This window comes from Protopterus annectens, chromosome 5.part0 (assembly GCF_019279795.1).
Source record: "Protopterus annectens isolate FY-2018-M chromosome 5.part0, PAN1.0, whole genome shotgun sequence".
In the NCBI taxonomy this organism is placed as follows: domain Eukaryota; kingdom Metazoa; phylum Chordata; order Ceratodontiformes; family Protopteridae; genus Protopterus; species Protopterus annectens.
The window spans coordinates 1,078,502,557-1,078,529,188 of record NC_056735.1 but is presented as its reverse complement, the minus strand read 5'-3'; the positions used below and the strand labels follow the sequence as shown (position 1 = coordinate 1,078,529,188).

Below are 26,632 nucleotides of genomic sequence, written 5' to 3'. Positions count from 1 at the left end.
GCCCTCATAATTAAACCACACCAACTGTGGGTAAATCTTCAATATACCACACCACATGATTGGTTATTGTTTAAATATTTCACACATGACACAACCAATGTTTGTGAGGTTTTTTGTCTCTCTCTCTCTCTCTCTCTCTCTCTCTCTCTCTCTGTTTCCATTAATGTTTCCTAAGCAGTACAATGAGATGAAGTAATTTAATAAAACATCTAATGAATAAGGTGTCATATACATTATCAAGTTTTAATGCAGAGGCCATCTTGTGAGTGATTTTCTACTCTAGTTCCAAGATAAGTTTTGATCTTCATCTTCTTCATATCAGGTAATTTGTTAGCATTTTAGTAGTGTACTGTAGTGAAGGATGTGCTCAGATTTATTAATGTTACATTCAGTTTAATTAAAATGTAGATATGTTTAGGTTTGGGTCTCTCACTAGTGATTTTTTTTCTGACTGTATAGTAGGGGTTCATTTTTTTTATTTAATTTCTATTTTATTTTGTTAACATTTTGTTAATGTTATCAAAGTATTATTTCTTTTTAATGGGTATGATTTTAGAAGGCATTTTTCTCTGTGTGTGTGTGTGTGTGTGTGTGTGTGTGTGTGTGTGTGTGTGTGTGTGTGTGTGTGTGTGTGTTTGTATAGCAGTGTGAGACTTTTTACTATATTTTATTTTATTTTATTTTATTTTATTTTTTTAGTGTGAAGTAGTTCCATAATTGTTAATGTAGATACAGTAGATAGGCAGGATGTGGTAAACAAAAAAAAATGTATATTTTCTGTTGGATACACATTTTATTACACCTCTTTATCAGTGTCCATTGTTATGCTTTATATTGAATGTAGTAAGGTAATCAAATGTTACCTTTTAGTCTACATTTATTTATTTATTTTACACTTGTTTACTGGGCTAATCTGACTGAACACTAGTATCTATTTTAAGCAGATGCCCAGGAAGAAAAGCTCCACATAGTACAAAATCAACAGTAGCTAATAATAACAGTTGTGGTTTCAAAAGTCAAAATGAATTAACAATTGCCAAAAAGTTAAAAGATTTACAATTACAGAGTAAGATGATTACAAAAAATTTAAGATGATTAAACAAGTGAATGTAGGAAGATAGTTGTATAGGACTTATTGAATATGTTAAGGACAGAACAAATATTAGATAAAAAACAGTTGACTGTAAGTGATTAAAAGTATGTGACCTTAGCACATTAGTATTCACTAGGAGCATAAGGAAAAGACCCTAAGTTGAGTACAGAAATCAGACTTATAATTAACAAGAATAAGGAAAGGATACCCTTGCAATGTAATAAGAGTTCAAGGTGGACTATAGCAGTAACGTAGCCAGTTGGTGAGAAGGTACGATTTAAGGTATTCTTTAAAAGTGGGACTGCAGGTTAGTAGTCTGATGTCAGGAGGAAGGTTTTAGCAATTTCACTGGGGAAGATAGATTCACCAGGGCTGTATTTACATTCATTTTTTTCAATCAGGGCTTTGTTGGTGGAACATAACTGCCTTTTTGATTTATGGAAGTATAGTAGGCCAGTTAGGGCAGGGGTTTTCTCTGGGTAGTAGAGTATTTGGTGTGCCAGATTAAGTTGATGTTATCTTAAAAGACTGGGGAATTCAAGCCAGTGTAAATTAAGCAAGGACTTGCAGTGGTGGGAACAAGATTTGGTGCTGGTTGCAAATCTGGCAATTTTGTTGTATCATGTGGAAAATGTATTAAGGTCAGACTTGTTTAGATTTGTTAGCACTGGTGATGCATAAAGTAATGTTGATAAGAGATGTGATCTGGCTATAGCAATTCTCGATTCGGAAGCAAGATACTTTTTGCAACGATACGGGGTCCCTAATTTTTTGTGGACTTTGGAGATAGTTTGGGATAAATATTTACTGAATTTTAGTTGTTGGTCAATTGCAATTTCTAGTAAGTTTGTATCAGGGACTGGGGTGAATAGTATAAGTTGGGTTTTTTGAATTTAAAATCAGTTGAGATTTATTTAACCAGTTTTCAATATCAATGAAGGATGTCTGGGCTTTTTGCTGTAGGAGCTGGATGTTGGGTACAGAGCAGATTAGGGCTGTGTCATCAGCATACTGAACTATATCAGCATTTGTGGTGGCTAAATGAAGTTGGAAGGTAAAAATGTTAAAAAGAAGGGGGCCAAGAATAGAACCCTGAGGCACACCTACTGTGACTGGGAGAGGGGAAGATAGAGAGTTGAGCCATTTAACAGACTGAAGATGATTGTCAAGGTAACTCTTGAACCATAGCAAGGTGGAGGTGTCCATGTTGAGCTCAGAGAGGCAAGAAAAGAGTTTATTGTTGGAAACTGTATCGAATGCTATGGATTAGTCTAGAAAAATTGCAGAGACTAGCTTGCCTTGGTTTCTGTATGTATTTATGGTGTTGGTGAAATTAAGTAGGGCAGTGGCAGTGCTATGAGATGGATAAAATCCATGAGTTTTGAATAGTAGGTTATTGGAGAGAAGGTGGGTAAGGAGTTGGCAATGAATACATTTTTCAAGAATCTTAGATAGGGGTGATAGGATTGCAATGGCATGATAGTTAGAAAGGTCAGTAGAGGGACCACACTTATGAAGGGGAATGATAAAAGAGGTTTTCCACAAGGTTGGAATGGTTTGTTCAGTGATGGAGCTATTTATCAGTAAGGAGACAGGATAAGCTATGGCCTTGGATGCAAGTTGGAGATACTTTGTAGGGAGATTGTCAGCAGCAAGAGTGGTGGGTTTGAGTTTAGATAATAGTTTTTGGATAGTTGATGTAAGTACTGGTGAGAATGAGAAAGAAGTGGTGTTTTTTTGGACCTTAGAAGATTGCGCGAGGTTGGTGGGATTTGTATTGTTTATAAGTTTAAGAATAGAGGAGGTAAAATAGCTATTGAAGCTGCTGGAAGCTATATCTGAGTTTGTTCCTGCTATATTGGGTGAGGGGGTAGTAGTTTTGCTGAGTTGGTGAATATTGTTAACTGCTTCCCAGAATTTTTGTGGGTTAGTGTTATGCTTCCTTTGCAGGGAAATGTAATGAATTTGTTTATCAGTCCTAATTTGTTTTTTTTGTTTTTTTTTTTTGCTTTATTGTGAAGTTCAAGAAAGGCTTGCCTAGTTATGGGTGTTTTGAGTTGTGACAGATCTTCCAAGCTTTATCCCTTTCCTTGAGTAGGGATCTTGTGGTTTTCTGTAGCCAGGGAGCTGGGCTACTATGAATCCTAATTGTTCTAAGTGGGGGTAGGCAGTCCAGGATATTTAGAAACATGGAGCTAAAGTATTCAACTGCCTTGTCAAGTGGGAGGAATTTAAGGGGTGACCAGTTACAGGATGTTAAGGTATCTAAAAAGTGATTAGTGGGAACATTTTTATGGGTATGGGTTTGAAGTAGGGAGGGAGAGTTATTAGTTTTAAGTTTATGTCTAAGAATAAAAGTGGGATTATGGTCACTTAGAGAGTTAGATAATATACCACACTGATGAGCTGTACTGGGGTGATTTGTAAGGATCCAGTGTAATATGGATTCCTTATCTGTAGCTTTAGCAAAAGGAGTGGGTGGTTGTATGAGCTGGGTGAAGTTGTAAAGGTTAATGTATTTAGTTGGTATAGGGGAGTGGATGGAGTTCCATTCAATATTGACATCACCTAGCAAGATAGTTTCTTGGGGAAGGAAGTAGGAAGCCCACTGGAGTATTGATTCTAAAGTGGTCAAGTTGTTCCCTGGGGGTATGTAAATGCCGAGTAATTTAGATGCTTGTGATAATTTATGAAGAGATTAGAAAGCAGAGTTTCTGCATTTTTGAAATCTGGGGAATCTGTTTGTAGGAGCTGGATTTTTAAGATAGTTTTATAGTGTAGTGCAGCACCACCACCTCTTTAGTCTGTTCTGTCAACTCTGTGTATACTGTATCCAGGTGGGGTAATGGAATTATCTTTGACATGTGGCTTGAGCCATGTCTCTGTCAGGAGCATTATGTCAGGATTATATAAAGAAATTGTGGAATGCAGTTCATTTATTTTATTCATAATACTGCAAATGTTCATGCTAAGTATGAGCAAGTCCATGGGTTTACGGAGAAATTAGGGTAGACAGTTATCTGTGATAATAGAGGTTGACGAAGGACCTGGGTTAGGATGAATATCACCTCCAAGTAGTAGCTGTGATGCCAAATTGGAAATTGTTTTGAAGTATTGGCTTAATAGGGGGTTGTATCTGAGACTTGTTTATTTTGTTAGACATTGTGGCAAAGTAAGAAGGTGTGGAAAAGTCAATGAAGGATTGATTATATATGGCTGGAGATATTTCAATATGTCTGGGGGAGTAAGGAGAGGAAAATGGTAGGGTGGATGACTTCAGGATAGTGAATTGTGTGGGTATAAAGTAACAGGAGGTAATGGCAGACATTACATAGAGAGAAATAGATAATGAGGTTAGTAATGTGAGAGTTTTAGAAAGTTGGGAGTGGTAAGAAAAGAAGATGGTGTCACTGGTTTGAATAGAAAGGATTAATGTAAATAAGCTAGGGTAGAGAGTAGGAAGACCTGAACAGAAATTGAAGTATGTTTGAGGGTCAGTGTGAGATGCTAAGATACATGTAGACAGTGAATATGTATTAGGTAGTAGGTGAAGGTTTCAGAATAAAAAATTTGGAGGAACAAGTGAGATGAATTATGTTGATAGAGATGAGGAGAAATGTATAATGAAAACAAGAATTGTTATTAGTATAAAAAGAGAAAGTGTATAAGACCAAAGGGGGGTGGGATAGGAGAAAACTGGAGTATAGTAAGACAAAATAAGGGATAGAGGGAAAATGTAAAGGAAGTATGACAGAAGAGGCTATAGAGAAAGAAAGAAAAGCATAAAATAACAGTGAGAATGTAAGAGAGGTAGGAATAAAATAAATAGAGAGTAACAGAATTATCCAGAAAAGAAAAATTAGCTTGTAAGGGAATAAAAGTATTAATTGTAATTGGGAGTAAGTGAGGTTAGAAGTGGAAAAGAGGAGAATGAATATTAAGTGAATGTGGGTGGAGACAGATATGATAGGGTGTTTCGAAAGTAGGAGTGGCAAAGATGGTATAAGTGTAGAGGTAGTGGGGCCAGGAACAAAGAATACTGTGAAGACTCAAATACCTATCACTAACATTGCAATACTAAAGGACTAGCTGAAGGTTAGTGCACACAACTGAAAATGTTTTATAAAAAATAAAATACAGGAGCAGCAAAAAAAATCAAACGAAGAACAAGTTCAACAGAGGGAGGTTAGTAAGATAAGGTTTAATAAAATAAGGGGACCTGAAAACCTTACCGTATAACACCAGCACACACTCTAAGAAATATAAAACTGACTGCTTTTATACATCAGCAGTTTATTTATTTATTTTATTTTACATTTGTTGACCGGGAGAGTTCAACTGGATTACAACTCCATTTTCAGTGAAGGCCCGGGGAGAAAAGCTCCAAGAGAACATTTTTTTACAAAACATAGTTTTAAGGGCAGACTTTTGAAATACAATTTCCATAAAAGAGACTTTGACATGCATATTAATTAACAGATAGGATACATTTGTTCTTTTCAATATAATATTTAATTTTAGAAGATATTCCTAAGCTTAAGATTCCTGTGATAGATTTACTATCAGAGTAAAAGCAGAGAGACATAGAATAAGGCTCTGAGAGAGCAGATGATGCTCACTATAGTTGAGAAGGAAAACAAATTGATTTACTATATGACTTTGCCTGGTTTTAGTTGAGAGGGAATAACAAATTGATTTACAATATGTTTTCTCCTGGTTTTAGTTGCTTATGGAGAGCTCAACATTGCTGGGGTAGTTTTCCCTAACTCCTGGAGAGATGGGATGAACAGTAGATTAACAGTTCTAAGTGGGTACAGTACTATGATTGGTTGGCTTAGCAGAGTTACTTAAGTTAGGTGAAGTGTTCTAATGAGACATTAGCCAGGGGGGATACAGGAGCACAGTCGATTATTCAAAAAGTGAGTTTTAACAAGTTTCTTGAACTGTGATGGGGATTTGTTGTCAGTTATGTGGGCAGGAAGGGAGTTCCAGGTTTTTGCTATACAGTGGCTGTAGACAGACTTACCAGCTTCATTGATATATTTGGTTACTTTGAGGAGGTTTTGTGTGCTAGACCTCAAGGGCCTGGCGGTTGTATAGGGTTGCAAAAGATTTTGTAGGGCTGGGGTGTTTTCAGAGTTATGTATTATTTTGTGGGCTAGTGATAGTTGATTGAGTTGAAGTAGTAGTGGTAGTTTTACCCAATTGAGTTTTTTTAGGCATTCACAGTGATGTGTTCTGATGGGAGAGGTTGTAGCGAATTTGGCAGTCTTATTACAACAACTATCAAGTTTGTTTAGGTCAGATTTGTGAAGATTTGTAAGCATGGGGAGGCATAAAGTAGGGTGGATAGTAGGTGAGTCCTCGCTGTTGCAGTTTTGGAGTGGTCAGTAAGGAGTTTTTTTATTGTGATACAGTAGGCCAAATTTTTTTTATGTATTTTTTATGGTTATAGAAATATGTAGGTCAAATCTAAGGTGATTATCTATTTCAATCCCTAAGAGTCTGATATGATTTGTGGGGGTGATTGTGGTCTTGTTAAAGGAGGAGATGAAGAAAGAATGAGTGGGAGGTGTGGCTCTGTGGGAGCTAAAGAGTACTAGCTTTGTTTCACTTGGGTTCAGAATGAGTCTTTTGTTTGTAATACAAGTTTCTGCAAGAGAAAAGCATTCTTGTGTTAGGGAGTGAAGGATGTCAATTGATTTGGCTGCACATATTATGGTGGTGTCATCTGCATATTGCACTATTGAGGCTTTAGGAATACTGTTTGGGAGCTGATTGGTGAAGAGGGTAAAAAGAAGTGGCCCCATGCTGGAGCCTTGGGGTACTCCTAGGGAGATGGGTAGGGAGGGGGAGAGTTGGTTTTGCCACAGAACAGCTTGTTTCCTTCCCTCTAGGTAGTTTAGGTAGTTAAGATACCTAAATGTGTAAAAACATACACAAGCAGGCTGAAAACTGCTATTCTAGATGTCACAGGGAGAATTAGAGGTGAACGATGGCTGAAAATGTTGCTAGCAGGCTATATGCAATGTGAATGCAGCTGCAAGAACGCTATACATTTGAGAATGCTGTACATGTGAAAACATCACAGAAATGTATCAGAATTCTTCCTTTCTGTACTATACAAGATTTTAAAGCCCATGTAAGGACAAGGTCTCATAATTCATCTTCCATAACATCTGCTACCTCTCCAGGTTTCAGAGCTGCTCCTTGTTTTAATTCTGCCTATTGTTTATTCTTGATAATGACTCAAGACCATTACATTTTTTTTCATTTGTGCTGATTGTTTCCTGGACAGAGACAAAATGTTTTAATTCTCTATTCAACACATCTGCATCTGAATATGTGTACAAAATGTATTTTAATCATATTATACTCTTATAGACAATCAAACCATTAACAATGTATACTCACGCCATAATGCCAGAAAGATGAAACATTTCAGCTGTCAAATAAGACAGGTAACTGTACATGAAGACAAAGAGAGGCTCAAAAGAACGAACATTCTTTGTAAAGCGAGTGGTGAAGGCTGCCACAAATCCAAATATGATCCCCAAGAGCACACCACCGATTCCAACCAAGAAGAATTGTACAACTCCTACAACTATATCGATAGCCTTAATAGTGTTCATTTGGCAGAGAGATTTGAACAAATTGTAGAGTACCTGTAAAGATAAATGTTGTAAATATTATAATCGTGCTTTGATTCTTTGCCTGCCAATGCAACATGATATGTTTAATGTTACTTTGACAAATAAACTAGTAAGTTAAGCAGTTTCAAAATACAATGTACTTTTTATATAAATTAAACAACATATACGTAAAAGAAGACAATTTTGATAACTTGTGGAATGGTAACTATATTCATAAAGATACTGGACTATGCAATCTTACTTATTCTTAATGACAATTTTAAGAAAAGTTACTTAAGAGTAAGTCAAACCTTCCCTTTAACTGCTAAAATGAGTGAATCTCCACAATGTGTACTACTTGATTTGCCTAAGGACTATGCAGTCAATTTATATATCAGTTAGGCAAATTGTATACTACTAGTAATGTGCAATGAGCCAATAATGTAAAGCACCGTATTTAAAAAATAATGTAACTACAGGAGCATCTGCTCTAAGTTTTGTATTAACACAGCTCTAAGCCTTATTATTTATAAAAAAAACATTAAAAGTCCTACTCATAAAGAACAAAACATTTTTTCTGAACTTGCTCTTCCTCCCCACAATACTGAGTCACTTAATACAGCTTACCACTGGTTGCACTTGGACAAACAATAATGTTTTTGGTCTCCCCACATGGATAAGAAGAGTTGAAGACCTCTTGCTTTCTCCTTTACTTTTTACTCTTAAGTCTTCTCTCTGGATAGGAATCATGAACTCCTCCACTGTTGATTCCATTGGCACATGTTGCCCATCAGTGTGGGTTATTCTAACGTTATAAACATATCTCTACTGTGCAGTGACATCATTCTGACTGCTACAGCTGACCCATTCATATCCCTGCCACAATAGCTGTCCTTTACCACTAGCCATGGCTAATTAAACTGTTACTGCTCTTTTATCCAACATAAGCAATCAGTCTGATGCCTGGCCTCAGCCCTATTTACCAGTGAAAGAAGGCACATCTTCAGATACACAAGTCCTTCCTTCCATCTTCTTTGAGTTGGGAAACTTCCCATACACAGGCTGATGGTTTTAAAGACAGACTGTATGTCCATGGGCTATAACAACAGCTTTACTTCTCTTGTTGCTCCCTATACTATGAATAGAATTTGCATTTATTTGAGAAAGTAATTTATAGCTTCAGATTATGACATGTTGGAGTCCACATTCATTTTATATTTTGAAAAGGCTAAAGTTTAGCAATATTATATATTCTAATAATAGAACATTTAATCATTTAATTTGGTGCTTAATGGATTAATTAATGGGGTTTACACACACACACACACACACACACACACACACACACACACACACACACACAAACCACACACATATTTTTTACATCAACACTGATAAAAATTTGCTAGCATGTTCAGTCTCTATATTCATGATATTTTATCAAACATACACACATACACAAACATGCATGCATATATACATGTATGTGTGTGTGTGTGTGTGTGTGTGTGTGTGTGTGTGTGTGTGTGTGTGTGTGTGTGTGTGTGTGTGTGTGTGTGTGTGTGTGTGTGTGTGTGTGTGTATATATATATATCTATATATATATATATCTATATATATATATATATATATATATATATATATATCTATATATATATATAAATAGGTTTATATATATATATATATATATATATATATATATATATATATATTTATATATATCTATAGAGGTTCACTACATAATCTCGAAATTGTGAAATATCGAATTTCAAAATCTCGAGACCATATAGCTGAAACCCCTAAATACCGAAAGACCAGAAGCACGTATTTTAAAATCCCGAACACTATACTAAACATACACCACACACATACACACACCATTGCCCAAAGCACAAACACACAAACCTACACTACATACAAGCAGTACCCCCCTACTTAAGTATTCTAACTCCAAGGTCGCACTACACAGACAAACACATGGAAACACCACCACACACCTACATTCCCCTCGCAGACGCACATCACAGTCACAACACACACTTACACACACACTGAAGCCCCTAACCAACAACACACAAACATAGATACTTACCTGACCTTCCACCTATCCATTCACATACTGCAACACCAGAAGTGCTACTTCAACATCTCCGAACTTCAGGATTTTGAAATTTGAGCTTCTGGTCATTTGGTACTTAGGGGTTTCAGCTATATGGTCTTGAGATTTTGAAATTTGATATTTCAAAACTTTGAGATTATGTAATGAACCCATATATATGCATGGGTTGGAGATGGTGCGGTTTATTTTCCTTCAGTTTTTGGCCCAGTGGTTACTTACAGTTGGAAAGTTGTCAGGTTTGTGGTCATTCATTCACTTGAAGTTTCAGAGTTTTTGTCTCGGCCTTCTTATCTTCGGTATTGTGGTCTTTTGTGCTTGTGAAGTAGACCTATAACTATATATATATATATATATATATACCTATATATATATATATATATATATATATATATATATATATATATATATATATACATACACACACACACACACACACACACACACACACACACACACACACACACACACACACACACACACACACACACACACAGTACATACATACATGTGTACATATAACTATCAGATAATGGAAAGTCAGGAAAGTCTATCTTTTCATCTGCTCATGTTATGTGGCTGTAATTGCCTCTTCTGCTTTCATTCAAGTGTCACTTCCCTGTATAAAACAAAGCATTATTGAATGTTCACTGTTCAGAGATGTTTAGGTATACTGTTCCATACCTTCAGCATTCTTTTTTAGGTCCAGATTAAAACTAATTTGTTTTGTCTGCATTGTATGATTCCTACTGCTTAACCTCATTTAGGATTTGTTGCATCCAGATTATGTTTCCTCTGAGCAGCCTTGTTTTGGAAGTGTAGTATTTAAATTTGTCTTGTGTGTCATCATCACGTGAAGCATACATTCCACTTATCATTCTTGTTTCCTTCCTCTGTGCCTTTTTTATTAGCATAATCTCAGTTCTGCATATGGTCAGTAGAACAGTTATATAGCACTCCAGTGGACGTGCCACCATTGGTTTGTGCAGTGGGGATATTACCTACAAATACCTTGTGTCTGTTCTTATTTAATTCAGCTCAGCATCCTGCTGCATGTCCCTGCACACTTATCACTGTTTATCTAGTTGTCTATTGTCAGTTACCTCTACCCATAATTCATTCTTCAGATCATTTTTCAAATAATTCCCACACTGCATAGCATGTGGTCTGATGTGGTAATCCTGGTGGATCACATGGCTTTCTAATAGAAACACTTCACACACCTACACTATTTTCTGCAGCTGGTAGTACATGGAACAGATTAAGTTTGTGCACCACAAAGTATAATGATCGGGACTCATAATCATAACTTGAGTGATGCTTGTTTTATACATGGATGTCACAGCTGACCTCACTGAATTTTTTGGCATCTATGTCCTGAACACAACGTGACATGATCAGAAATCCAGTCATAATCTTCTCTACAGTTGCTTCTTAAAATCTCTAGCAGTAAGATTACTAAAGAAAACATGCTTAAATCAATCTCATAAATGAACAAATTCAGGTTTAGAGATTTTGCTATTACCTTTATTGAATCATGTGAAATATACCCATGCAACATGTAATATAAATTTTAAAACTTAAGGAAATGTATGAACCATAATGAATCTGCCCTTTAGATAGTCTACCTTTCTAATCTGATAAGGATGGAAACTTTATCTTCATGACTAGCTAAATTGAAGACTTGGGATAATGTAAATTGCAATGAGCATTCACACCACCAAGTCATATATTGGGTCAATATTTCAGAACCATTTGCTTTATATTTCCAAAATATATTAAAAACAGAACACAATCAATGACAACTAAAACCAAGTTTGCTAGACAATATTGCAAAGCTATAAATAATTTTGGAGAAGTTCAGTTAAACTTAGAGATGCAATGGAAATTGCAGAATACATTCAATCACTCACTCTCTCCTTTCCTCACTCAATCAATAAAGGTCCTGCTGTGGATGTATTGATACTATAATAATATTATTATCACTTTGGAGATATTATTGTCCCTTTAATTTTAAAATAGTGTCACTCGGTTACAGGCTAGAAACAAAACAGATATTTCAATCTTGTGAACAGAATGTTACTTTAGAAGCCAGGTAAGAATTCAGAGACAAAAATGAATTGCTATCCAACCCTGTCTTAAAAAGACATTGCATTTTTTTGTAAAACTGGGAAATAACTATATAACTTTACCCCATCTACCCCAGCTTATAGATCTATTTTAGCTTGACTTTACTTTGATCAAGAACATTAATTATCTAGCAAAATCATGTGTAGAAAATATAAATATAAACATAAATGAGTACCCTTCACCAGATATTGCTTAGTTCTCAGCTGATACAAGGTGTCATAGTTTGCAAATAATGCTTTCTGCGATTTGATATGTCCTCTGTTTTGCTGCAAAGGACTTGTGTGTGTATATATATATATATATATATATATATATATATATATATATATATATATATATATATGTAGGAAGAGATAGATGACTGTGCTTTTAACGGACTATAGATCTACTGCTATTATGTTGCAGGTGTGTGCTTTACTATGAGTATTTGGAAAGGTCTGGCTTGCATACTGTATAGTTAGTGGAGGCTAAGAATATGTGTAGCTTTGTGGATGAACAGAAGGTCATTGCTGCTTGCTACAGTAATGTCAACTGTACTACTTTATTTACATTTCAGGTTACAGTTAGATAAAATGTTTTAAGTAAGACTATATGGTAGAAAGGGTAATAAACACTGCAATTAACCCTAATATTTTGTGATCTTAGACTTAGCATATATAAATTTGTGGTGGCATGCAGGTTGCAGGTCCTCCTGTAAAAGCTTTGTTTGTTGGTTATGATTTATAATGAATTTGTTCTGTTTATTATGCTTCAAGCGATGCTAGATTTAATAGATGCGACTCAAATAGATATTTGTTCGCACACACACACACACACACACACACACACACATGTCTATAGATATGTATAAACATATATAGATAGATTTATGAGGATAGATATAGCTATGGTTAACTCGTACTTGGTTAATGATTAGTTTTGCTGAATGCAGATCGTGCTGTTTTCTTCTCAAATTGTTGCTGGTTACATTCATTGAGTTATGGTGTAGTTTATGATGGGTTGTTGACAGCTGCAAAAGTTGTAATGATTTCACATTGGTCACACTTGTGTGACTATGGATTTATTATATATAAATTAGCAGTGTGGAAGCAGAGCTCCCATGTCACGGGTGTAAGGGTGAAGTCATCCACATAAGTATAGTGCTGTTGCAGGTTATGTCACTATGTGTGGTTGCTGTGTTTGGAAGGGCACTGTTTATGTAGTTAATGTTCTTTAGGTTTGATCAATGTAAACTGTGTAGTTTACATTAGCATTCAATGTAGTGTCGTACTTTCTGCCATTATGCTATGGGGCACTCAGTGAAATGGCTCTACATATTATCTGTTGAACAAATGTGCTGTCAACCTACAGTAATATAAGTTTGCATTTCTGCTTGTATTATAGAAAAAAAGTTATATAATAGCAATACTGTAAGGAAAGAGTAAGGTTAATAAAAAAATAAGGAAAAGTAAAGACAGCTAGAATAGAGATGAGAGTGGTGATAAAGTAAACGATTAGCAAACAGAGATGAAGAAAAGGAGAACTACAAGTTAAGACAAAGAAAGGTAAAAACAGGAAAGGTGGGAGTGATAACTGGATAAGGGAGGTTGGAGTATTAAAACTACATTATACAGGACAAAGGAAAATTAACAAATGTGACTAGAGGGAGGAGGAAGGCCAACATAGGGACAACTCCAGTTGGATGTAAGATGTAAAATATGATCCACTCTGAGATGTTGAAAGTAAACTCCTGTCAAGAATACTGGACATGTGAAATTCAGTGCAGTAAGTGGCACTGAACTGTGATTGACAACCAAAATAAAAGCATTTTTGATGGAGAACACCCCCTCTATGTTATCATGTAAGCAGCAATCCCACAAATACTTCCCTTACTTCTACATATACTAACTCTACAGTTTCCCACACTGGAGAAAATATACTCTTTAATAGCAAACAAAAATGACTTGCACAGCTGAAACTTCACTTCAGAGACAAGGCACACAGATAATGTGCACAGACTAACAGTTCTCCTTCACATGCCATGGATTATAATGTGGCCGGACACTTGATTATAGGTACTGTTAACCTGTTTTCCACCTTTTCACAAGTAACTCAAGTATATTCGGCAAATGGCCATGACAATACTACTGAGTCATTTTGTAAGACACAGATTTTATTACCTGGAAAATAACTTATTCAAACTAAAAATTTAGAACATGAAAATCATTACTTAGAGCACTGCGTACAAATCCAACAGGTGCCTAAAGGTTTGTGAATTTTTTAGTCTCCCAATGGTATTTCAGAAAATGACAATATTTACTGGACTTTAGTTAAATTATTTAATGACCCTGAGTTTTTATTACTGGGACATTTTCTTGATGATAATGTTGTTAAACATGAGGTATTACATAAGTCAGATTTAGAACTAAATGCTAATATTAAAAATAATAGCCGTTTTCAACTCTGGTCTGCTTTATACCTTGGCATTCCAGCTAGAGTTGGCTGACGTGCTGCTACTATAGTAGCATGGAAAAAAATGAAGAGAGATGTTTACAGTTATAACACTAATTCAGCATACTCCATACCACAATATAATTCTAACAGAGGTGGTGCTCAGCATTTCAGCGGACTGGATGTAAATAATTCAAAAGACTTGTTTTGTGAGTCCAAAGTTCCTGGAGGCTGTCATTCCGATTACCATCAAGAATTTCCACCTCTACCAACACAACTGCAAAATGTTGATAGTCCCAACTCCAGTTTTTCATCCAACATATTTGAAGAAGGTTCTTTTCACCTAGACTTCAGCCTCTTAATCTAACAGCCACAACCTACAGAGGCAGAGGCAGATGGAAAGTCACAGGAAAAGGATGACACAAGAAGAACTAATTTCCCCTATTTTTAATCTTAGTTCTGAACAAATATCCATAGATTAATGCAAAGGTCTTGAAAAAGGATTTTCTTTCACTCCTGCTAAAAGAGCCAACTTCATTCAGTTAGTAGTTGATTTTAAATTGTAAGAAAATCTGAAGTTTATTCTCAATGATGTCCATCAGTTTAACTTTGGGAATTCACATGTCTTTTGCAAAAAAACAAAAAAAATTAAGTGTTGTATATGAGATTTTAAACGCGTATCAAATAATAAAAGCATTAACAAAAAATATACCATGAACTAATGCAGAATCTAGCACATTATATGAACTTATTAATGATAGGCAATTAAGAATCATGAGAGCTGATAAAGGAAATGGTCTGGTACTAATGGATACAGATAAGTATAATAATAATATCTTTGATATCATGTCTGACAACAGTTTATAAACTTGAGTCAAAACAATTTCATCACAATATGTTAAATATCATATGTTGTTACTTGATCTTATGACACAAGGTTTCATTGAATACAATATTTATGAATTTCTGAAAAATGACCATCCAATATTGGGGGGTCATATCTGGTATTCCCAAAATACATAAGGATATTGTTAATCCATATTTTAGGCCAATAGTATCAGCAAGCTCATAATAGTAAGACAGAATTCATAGCTATATATTTTGATTCTATCCTTAATCCAATAATGCAAAACTTTACCGTTTACTTACAAGATTTTTGTATTTGGCTAAATTTTTTATGCAACTATAAGTCCATAGGTATAGAAACTATGTTTATAACAACAGCCACAATGTCTCTGTATACTGTTATTCGTTGGGAAACTGGTATAGACTTTGCTCATTCATATCTCAGTAAATTTACGTCATGACAGAATAGTCAAATCAATACTACTTGTTTAGTATTAGATCTTGTTTTGACTAATAATTATTTTATGTTTCAAGACAACATTTATCAACAAATAAAAGGAGATATGATGGGTTTGAGAATGGTGCCCGTTTTTGCACATCTAGTAATGGCTTGGTGGAAGCATGACTTTCTGATTAGTTGTCTATTTTATTGTTATGTCAGCATCTATAAATTATATATTGATGACTTAATTTTTATTTGGAATGGGAAATGGGAAGATTTATTAAAATTTTTAACAGATATAAATAACAGCACTGAGTTTTTGAAATTTACAGTCAGTGTACATGGATTCACAGTAAACTTTTTGGATCAATTATTGACTATAGATACTGCTAACCAGTGTTTCCATAGCCAGTTATTTCATAAATTCACTTTTGTTAATAACAGTTTATACTATACCAGTATGCACCCCAATTCCATGAAGTGGAATATAGTAAGAGGGCAATTAATAGGTCCAGTAAGTTAATTAGTGACAATGATAATTTTTTTTAATGAAGTGAATATTTTAATTAAATATTTGATCATCATGCATATCCTAGCATGAAATTACAGGTTATTGCTGAGGAAGTCATTCAAAAATGCTTGAACAGGTTTTTGCCTATTCTGTTGCATGGCTATCAAGCTCAGAATAAAAACATAAATTCTACATTTTTTTCAAAACTTATTTGCATCGCCTATATGCAGAGACATGGAACGAATCAAAAATATTATTAATACCCATTTGACCACCATTTTGGGTAATAAGGAGCTGGTTACCAGTTTTACTTATAAAATATATGTTAATTTATTTTCCTTCTTTAATTGAACGAGCAACAACGTTGATACTCCAAACGTTTCTGAACCGTTTGATACATTTAATTGTCAGTCTTGCAAGTATTGTAGATCTATGTATATTGGTAGTACAGTTATTGTGAAATCTTCAGGTAGAATTTTGGAAGCTAATAGTAGACATACCTGTAAAACTAAAGGCATTGTTTACTATGCTTACTGTGATTCATGTCCTTCTTTGTATGTTGGAAAAACAAATAGAAGGCTAGCTGACAGTATATGAACAAGTTTTAGCCATTAAGAATAAAGATATAACAAATCCTTTGGCTAAATATACTGTTAATTGTATTTCTTTTAAGAAATTATTTTTTTTTTGTTTTGGATACATTATTTGATAATCTCCATGGTGGAAATATATATGTAGTTTACTTGAATGCAAAGAAACTCAATGGCAAATGATTTTAGAAGCTGACAAATCTCCAGGCCTAAATTAACATATTATCATAGAATATTTTTAAAAGTGTAAAATATTATATAGTTTTGTATTTTCTAGTATCCAGTTTTATGATTATTTTTTGTATTTTTCTGCTCATATACCTTTAAGTGTGCAATTATTCAAATTATTCAGTGATGCCATGTAATTATTCATTTGTTATGATTGGTGGGTTTTTACAGATGAGCATGATGAAAACTTTTAAATTGTTATTCTACTTTTTGTCCTCGTCTGATGAAGTTCATATTATTAAATGAATGAAAGTGCTTACCATGTAGTTTGTATGACCATGGTGTCCTTTTGACCATTCTAATGTCCTGACTGAGCACTTTTAGTTTGCTGTTTAGCATGGGTAGCTGTTGGGGACAACAGTTACTGTTGCTAAAGCCACAATAACAGTAGACAAACCAGTGGCTCAACCATGAGCAATGTCTCTATTCAAGCCCTTAGTCAAAGAAGAAGAAGAAGAAGAAGAAGTGGAAGCATATCTAGTCACTTTCAGGCATAATGTCAATGAGGAAGAATAAGAACAGATCAGATTGCCTTAGATACTTGTAGTTAAAAGAAAAAGTAATACAGAATCCACAGGAGTCACCACACGAAAGGTCTCATTAAATGTAAAATCTTCTTTATTGGAAACAGGAACACAAATACTTGTAGTTAACTTAAAGGGAAATGCCTCTCTGCTTTGATGGACATATGTATGTCTGACTGTAGTGACTTTGGTAAAGTAAATAAAACATGTTCACTTGACAGAACAGGAGTTGGAGACATACTCATCCTCTTAGATTTCATGTTTGGAAATTCTAATGAAATAAAACAGTAACAGTACAGTTACCTGAACTGAAGCACATTATAAAATAGTGATTAGACCCTGAAAGGCATAAGAGTAAAGAGACTATTACAGAAATAATTGTTATTGAATATTTTAAGCAGGCTTTGTCAGCAACCATTAAAAAGTGGGCATGTTAGTCAGACTTTCATGATGCCAAAAGTAACCTTTTTTTATCACACTTCTTCCTTGGATTCAAGATGAAATAGTGCATCACAGTAGGTAAAATCCTGTGATGAGTGACTGCATGCAGGAGGTAGTGATTCAGAATCACAATTAACTTGACTGTGTTAGAGCATGAAATACCATGGCCACCATGCTATGTAAATGATGGTATAATGACATGGAAAAAAGCAACATTATTAAAATGAGTGTCATGGAAAATATGAATGAAGTTAAACAATATGGCAGTGTGATTCAGAAGTATATACATTTTGAACGATGAGAAGCAGCTGCCAGAGTTGCTGACCACAGTAATATCCTAGCATTTCAGGATACAGGGCACAAAACATTTGCAGGTTAGCTGTTGCTTTAGTAGATATGTTCTCAAAAGATGCTGTTCTCACAGAGGGCAGCCAGAGTGGTGGATGATGTTGCTTAGAGTACCACTGAGTCATTCATCTGCAACTAACATTTCATGACCTCTATGACACAGAAATATGGACAACTATTATATGGGTAGCAGCATGCAGGAGCTTTTTGAGATGTGTTTCCCACTTTATGCAGTCTAAGGGGATACATAGAGTATCCACTATTCCTGTGGACACCAAGGTATGTGTAGCTTACAGAATTTTGGCTAGAGGCCTTCCATTGACCAACTTCATCTTCTGCCTGCTGTCTTTAGCAGACATGCTGGCCTGTAATCATAAAGATATACAAGTCAAAGCTGGTGGTATGTGATACATCTTATACGTGTACCTCAGCACCATATGAATATGTCCAGTGTTCACAAGGCCTGTCTTATGTGTTATCCATTAAATGGTACAAGCCACCATATGATTGTCAGCACCAGTTAATATGTAAGGGTACTGGGTGTTACAGTGATATATAAAAGGAAGTGGTGGCTGGGGCTCTACATAATGATAAAGGTGTTTGCTTCACAAACAGAAGGTACAGGTTCGATTCTTACCTTTGAAGGGAAAATCATGGAGCTTTAAATAGCCTAGTATGTACCTATGAATTTATGAACCTATGAACCTATTAATCTGCAAGGAAAACAGAAGACTATCTGTAGCAGATAGTGTGCCCTGTGTTCTTAATGCCCAGAGCAGCACACATACTGCATCTCTCCAAATTTTTCAGTACATTGTGTTTGCCCTATGAACTGCAGAAGTGCTTCAGGCCCAACAGTGCAATGACCCTAACAATGACATACACAGTCAATATCATCTGCAGTATGTCTGCTCTCACAGGCTAGTCAAAAGTTATATGACCTCTAACATCAGGGTGTGTGTATGTAACTCAGTAGTGTGTTGAGGCCTATGGTGGGACATCACTCAAGATGTCAGTTCATTTCCCTTATATTAGCTACATTAAGCTTCCCACATGGGTATACATGGAGGCACTTCCCCCATAAAATTGTAATTGAGAAATATACCACAATGGCATAGATTTAGTAATAAGCAGATAATAATGCTACAGAGACCTTATGATCATCCTCTCCTACAGTAGTCCCAGTAACAGACAAGATATTTGTGTTTGAAGCAAACCCTGTAGAGTATTGCCAGACCAACAGACTTAGTTAGTGGTGATATAAGTCCCCTTTCTCCCTCCACCTTATGAAGTCACAAACTCTTCTCCCCAGCCACAATCCATCATAGGAAGTAATTGTAAAGGTGCGTGGGCACACAAATTGCAGTAGTCACACCATGGAAGCTTGTGGACTACATGGTCCATTGCAATGAGGCTTATAGTAGACACAAGTTACAATACCTCCCCCCATCAGAAATAATAATAATAGTAAAAAAAAATACACCTGATGAGTGATTGTCCCTTCAACAGACAAACCTTTAGTGCTGAAAAGCCTCACAATGAGTAATGCCCACTGGACAGCTGCAATCATCTTTTACAGCACACAACAGATACATGGCAGCATATGTCTGTTACAGAGACTCAAACAGAATAATTCAAGTGTAATGAATATCAAGAGTGATATGACACACTCAGTCCTCAGCCAAAAACAGGACCTATGTCTCCCATGTACTACAAAATACATCAAACCTTCTCATGTGGCCCTTAAACTTGTATACTACAGCACCTCCAAGTGTCATACCATAATACAAACCCCTGTCCCAGTTCATATAACCCCAGACATAATTCACCTGCTGTCAGCTACACTCACAAACTAAACCTCCTTCCTCAAAGCAGTTTCATGCAGTTCAACAAACAATATATACTTTCAATGCATATGCAAAACAGTAACCAATGTGTGGGCACCATTCCTCAGTCACTTACCCCTTGTGTTTCAGACCTGTCAACTGTCCCTATTTTGGAAGTGTGCTCTTATTTTTAGGCCTGATTTTGGATGTTCCTATTTTTGGGGGTATGTTCCTATTTGCACACGACTTACCCTTTCATATAATTTTCTGAATCTGCCTCATCACATGTGAATTTTGAAGCTGTGTAGTGTACAGAAAACCACACTATACGACAAACATAAAGAAAGAGGATATGCACCTTACAAGTCCCTTTTTCCTCAAGCAAAAATAAATGACATTGTGTGGTAAAATTTTGTGATGTAGTTCAATAAAGTTAACAGATTTAAGCCCCCCCCCCTTCTCCCTCCACATACAAAGGCACAGATTCTTCACCATAGCTATAATCCATCACTTAATAATGTGCTTATATTTTTATATCATGTTTGTCACTCTGTATTTCAACCATGTATTGCTGAGTAATATCCCATATTCCTACTGGAAGTGGGAAGAGTTATTTCTATATGGTTTTCAAATGTTTTGCTAATTAAATGCCAGATTTTTAGCCGGATATTCCTATTTTCCAAGGGCCTTGGTTCATATTTTCAATGTCTGCTTGTTGAGAGGCATGTTATGTAGTATTTGTAAATAAAAGACGTTTTATGTTTCCTCAAATATAAAGGCAGTCTTTTGGTTGCTGAGAAGCAAATTCTTCAGCCCAATAAGCAAACTGATAGCCATTGCTGTTTTTATTATGCACTTTTGAGGATCTCTGCATGGCCATTATGCTAAAAAGCCTATTCTGAGCAAATGGCTCTGTCCTTTTCCTGCAATGTGCATATGACAAAGGCTATGCCGTGAAGCTTATTCAGTATTGTGCAATTATATTAGGATGTACAAAGGACAATGTGCATTTGTGGGCTGCTCAATAATCTGTCAAGGAATTGGGTAAACTACTGGATTATATGGCCTATAGAGATGCATTAATGGAAATGTATGTGGACACTGTGCTCATAGGTTTATAAGTAAGTACTAGGCTATCTGCCCTTGAGGGCCATTTTAAGGATAGCCAGTTTCCCTTTTTGTGTTCAAATGAACATATCCCATTTTGCTAGAGCTTGGCTTTACCCATCCCATGGTCAGTAATTATATATTACCCCTAATAATAATAACTGAGATCATACCATAAATAACTTATTGGAACCCATGCATGGGATAAAGCATTTAGGAGCTGCCTTTGTCCATTAGTAGCATAAGGGGTAGTCCTGTGGTACATTTTCTGTTTCCCATCCATATATTCAGGCTGCACTTGAATATTGACAGGGATGACTTTTGTTTTACGTGGACAGGGAGTCTCTTCCAGAGCAGCGGTTTCCTCTGCGAGATATACCTGTCCCTTCAAACCATTTTGTTAATGTTGCAGAAGATGTTTAGAGTCCTAGACCTAATATTCTTGATGCCATTTTGCTTGCTGATATACAATAAATCCATCAGTACTGGGTCAGAGGATGCCTTGTATGACTGACACAAGTCATCTCTTAGCAGTCTGTAGGATACAGAATATAGTGATAGGAGTTTGAGTCAGTCAATGTAGGGCATGTTGTTTAGGCCTTGTATCCTTTTAGTAAGATATCTCTGTGGGCATTCCAGTTTCTGCATGTGTCTGGGCAGATGCACACCAAAGGAAGTATTATATTCAATGACTGGCCTAATGAGGACTGAGTAAAGAGGGATAATGACATCCCTAGACCTAGACACAATCTCTTTGATTATAAGCTGTGCAATATAGAAAGACTTACAACAATGGACACATGTTGGTCAAATCTTAGGTCACTGTCCACATAAGTTCACAAATCCCAAAGACCTGGGTCAGCTCTTTAGGGGTGAATTGTCAATGTGGTAGTTCCTGTGGTAGATGACTTCTGAAAGAATACAATAATGCATTTTGTGGCATTAAATTTCAGTCCATGAGTTTGGCGTCAGTAATTTATTTGGGACAAACCTTACCACAGGATAGCTAAGTCATTTAGGGATTCAGTGACTACTCCTAACTTGCTGCCATCTACAAACCTAGTCAGCCAGATCCCTTTAGTATTGTCTTTTACTTCAGAAAAATATATGCCAAACAGGAGAGGGCCTAGCACTCTGTACTGCTGCTGCACTCCTTATATGCCATATCCTAACATCATCCTGCCATACCATGTATATCCATACTAAAATATGATGGCATCCTGGCATGTCATCCAAACTGAATGCCTGCTGTTGCGCATCAGGTGTCAGGAACAGCAACAAGCATGGAAGCAAGAGTGCTACTATATTCATTAGTATTGTGACCTGACAAGAGGCTATGTCTTCTTAAGGCACTGAAAGTGGTAGGGCACCCAGGTAGTGCATTAAGTGATCACAATATTTCTGTATCTTATGTACAGGGACAACCAGAATCATCTGCTGGGGGAGTCTTCTGACAGACCTCAGTATAAACTGGAAGCCATGCACATCCTTACTAGGGCAGCCACTGTTGCTGCTGTTCCCATCAACCATTGTGGTGAGTGCAACACCACTACTGTTACCCGAAGAGGCACCATCTCGACCTTCTATGCCAATGGGACGATAAGGTCAGACAGACTATCTCCGAGATGTATAATAAGTATGCAGGCATGTCATTGCACTGTATTTTACACCTAGATAATTGGGCCCTTGCTGATGGACACTTACGTTTTTGTTACTGTTTTTCCAGCTCCTAATCAAATGTAAGACTATAGGCTCTTATTTCAGTAGAGGAAAGAGAGTATCTACAGATGTATGAGTGAATATGATTAATGCCATTTCACTGATAAGTTTTGCATGTTGTAGCAGCATTACATTATCCAATTTTATAATTGTGTACAGGTAACTGTAATACCCATACACGAAACAACTACATACTGCTCACTGCCACACACTGCCAGGCATACATACTGCCATGCACTGTGCATTTGCTATGTGCATTGCCATAGACCTGGAGTCCTGTACCATGAAGGATACAGGTTACCATAGTGGCCCCAAATGAATGCCCATGCATGTGCTTTTAATTAGCAAACTACTGCTCAGGAATTCTGGTACACTTCTGTTTTCACAGACCCTGCCAGTTACATAGATGGATTTCATAACTAATAGTCATGGTGCAAACTGCCTCCTTAATTGCTAATTACCTTCCAGTCACATTGTACAACTCACCATCAGAGGTGTAGTCCTTGTGTGGCCAAATTAGGCATGCTTTTGAATCCCATGGTTTATGTGGGGAGAAGGGTCATATTGCTAAATACTACAACTCTGGTGTGAAGCATGATGTATATGTGTAAACATTTGAAAAACAGAGAACTAGCATGAAAACCTTGGAATATGAGCAGTTTCTGTAAGACTAATCAAAACACCATTTTGTCATTGTGCTACTGCTAAAATAACAAGTGTGTCACATTGTTAGATGTGAAGGAGCTGTGATGGCTATTGGATTTTGGCAGCATCATTATGGGACAGTATGTTTGTAGGCAGAAGGCCTGTTCACAAAAGTCTGTGCAGGCTGCATGCATACATGGGGGAAAAAAGTGTTACCTTATCATTCAAATAGAGATTCAGTCAGGATTTGGGAAAACATTGTGTCCTGTAGCTGCAATTCCATACTTTATCCATGACAGTAATTGGGAAAGACTACTCAAAATGTAAAGAGTTATGGAGGCAGTGGAAAAGTAAGAACACTAGTGAGCAACCATCTTACCAATTTAAAGGCGCTGAACCAAGCTCAGTATGGATACCCCTTCAGACCTCCAGACTGGGGGGTGGGGAATTATCCAGACCTTTATATGTGCATAGGTCAGAGATTAATAAGATACCAAGAATAAAAGACTGAAGATCCTGACAGAAACAATATATGGATAATTGTAGAGTGGTGGTGAACCACTTAGTCATTATAGAGAATCCCAGTTGTAGAGAGAGACCAGAAGCCCCGGGAAGAGATATACACTTAAATTCTAAGAAAATGGAGAATGGATTAACAAAGGGAACCCCAAGAAGAAAAGGAAGTAGTGTGGATCCCTCAGAAAGAAAACAGAATCCAAAAGACGGGGGATTCAGGTGAATGTCATACAGATCACTGGTCTAAGCTGTTCTTTCTAGGGAAATAATGGGATACTCAGATTCCTGGGTACAAAGGGGTAAATAATCAGTATCTGACCAACGTCCTAGTAAGCAAGCTAAATTTTAAAAAGGCACAAAGGAAGGAAGAGAGTCTGAGTTGAGCCAAAGAGAATATATCAACTCTTTTAGGAGAAGATTCTTCAAAATGTAACACAGAAGTCCCTGCATCTTAGCCTTATGTTGTACTAAAGAATCACCTGTTGGATAGTGTAAACCTCCCCATAAGTTGCAAAATGAAAGCAATTGTCAGCTATTTTTAATCAGAGAAGACAAAACTACAAGCCAGAAGTTTAAATTATGAGTTATGAGGATAGGGCACACACTATCTATGCAGACTAGCATATGCTCTGGCAGCAATAGAAAGAGCCTTTCGCAAACAGCCTGTATGGGTTGAAATAAATTACTAGCAAATTGCATAGGATGATCAAACTCATGTACTTTAGAAAGCTACTAAAGGAGCAGTTTATAAATATAAGTGCAACTTCTGTAGAGATGCAGGATGATTCTTACAATGCTACAGAGTCTTCTCTCAGTATGTGACCAATTCTCTCTGCAATGTGCAACCGATAGTACATAAATATTTATGTAATCCATGAAAATGTATCTGTGTAAATATTCATCATTCCACTACTACAATGGACATCTGAATGTGGGATAAAGGGTGTACCTATTTTAGGATTCTATAATATATGATGCAACATGATTTTTTATTTTAAAATATCAGAAAGAAATTAAAATGTTTGTCTCTATAATCTTTTAATGTAATTGTTGCTTCTACCACCTGGCTTAGGTCACAGCTGAAAATGGTCTGCAGAGCAGTCCATTTACATAGTTAACAAACTGAATTCATTCTTCAGTATCACTGTGTGGAGAGGGAGGCAAATTTGTGTGTTGAAGTACCATGTTGTCAGAAGAGATTTTCTTCCCTGCAGTACAGATTCTTTTGGTATGTTGCATATTACTGTCTGCAGAGCAACATACTGGTGAGGGGGGGGGGGGGGTTGCACTGAGGAGCCCAATAACATTGTGTTGTCTACCATTGCTATCTTGTAGGTTATCCCTCTGGGCCAGACAGTACTGCAATAATACTTGCTTCTTGAATACTATATAGTTGGGGTGGCTTAATTTACATAAGAGATTGTTAAGGCACTTACACAATGAAGCACAATTATGTGAGGGGTCTTGCACGATCTTGGTACTTTTACAGCTGGTAAGTTTGGTATGAACTTGGTTAGATACTGAACAATGCCAATAATTAAAAGTTAATTCATTCTGTAGAGTCTTAATGTTTATCTGAATCTAGTTTTATTTCTTATGATGCCAAAACATGACCCGTGTATTTAAGATGAATCACTCAAATTTGACATTTGCTTCTGTTTAGCTTCAAGTTATTCTGTCACATCCTGTTAAGTAGCTTGAAAACCTATTATCAACAAGATCACCTGTTATATTAATTATACCTCCCAAGCTTCACTCATTTGAAGTACAGTTCTCCTATAAACTTCCAGGGCTGAAGATACACAAAAGACAATCTAAGACACATTCATCTCACCAAAGGGATATTAAAAGTGAAGTGCAAAGTTTGGAGCTAGTTTTATCATATTAACTTGTTAAAATCCTTAATTATAAATTGAGTACTGCAAGTCATCTAGCAAGAGGCACTGAAGTAACATGTTTTTCAAAAGCTTGAAGCAAATAACACTGCATTTTTATACCTCTGTGTATGGCTAGAAAATCTATGCATATTCAAAGCTTGTCTTGCTTCTTAACTGTAACCATTCAGTTAACCTACCCATTCATTTCACCTGGTTTAACAGTTATAACAACACTATCTATACATTTCAGTTTCTACAAAACTCTGCTTGTAAGAGTGTCAAGTGAAATATTTATGTAGCACTTCCCTAGTGAACAGCCTTATTCAGAAATTAAGTCAGCATAATTGTCAAGTATTGGGAGTACTTTGACTACCTGGCACAATGACCTTCAATGAAATAGTCATAACTGCATTTCTGTTATTACACTTGTTATTGCATACAGGAACTTTCACATTTCCAGAAAGCTCTGAAAACTGCCCTGAGGAAATATTTTTTATTCACGCCAACACTGCAAAGATTTGTGATACCAGCTTGTTACCAGAAACATTTATGTTACAATTTCTGTGATTCTGTGAACAATTCTCTGTTTATATGCTGTAAATCTTATTCAT

At 36.2% G+C, this 26,632-nt stretch overlaps 1 protein-coding gene across 2 annotated transcripts in view; it reads right to left on the bottom strand.

Moving 5' to 3' along the window:
- The window catches only part of SLC9A2 (solute carrier family 9 member A2), a 959,164-nt gene that overhangs the window by 613,391 nt on the left and 319,141 nt on the right, over positions 1-26,632 (bottom strand). For both annotated transcript variants that reach the window (XM_044070947.1, XM_044070948.1), the window contains exon 3: positions 7,508-7,758. In XM_044070947.1, coding sequence (XP_043926882.1) covers positions 7,508-7,758 — 251 coding nt within the window. The remainder of the gene's footprint in view (positions 1-7,507; positions 7,759-26,632) is intronic.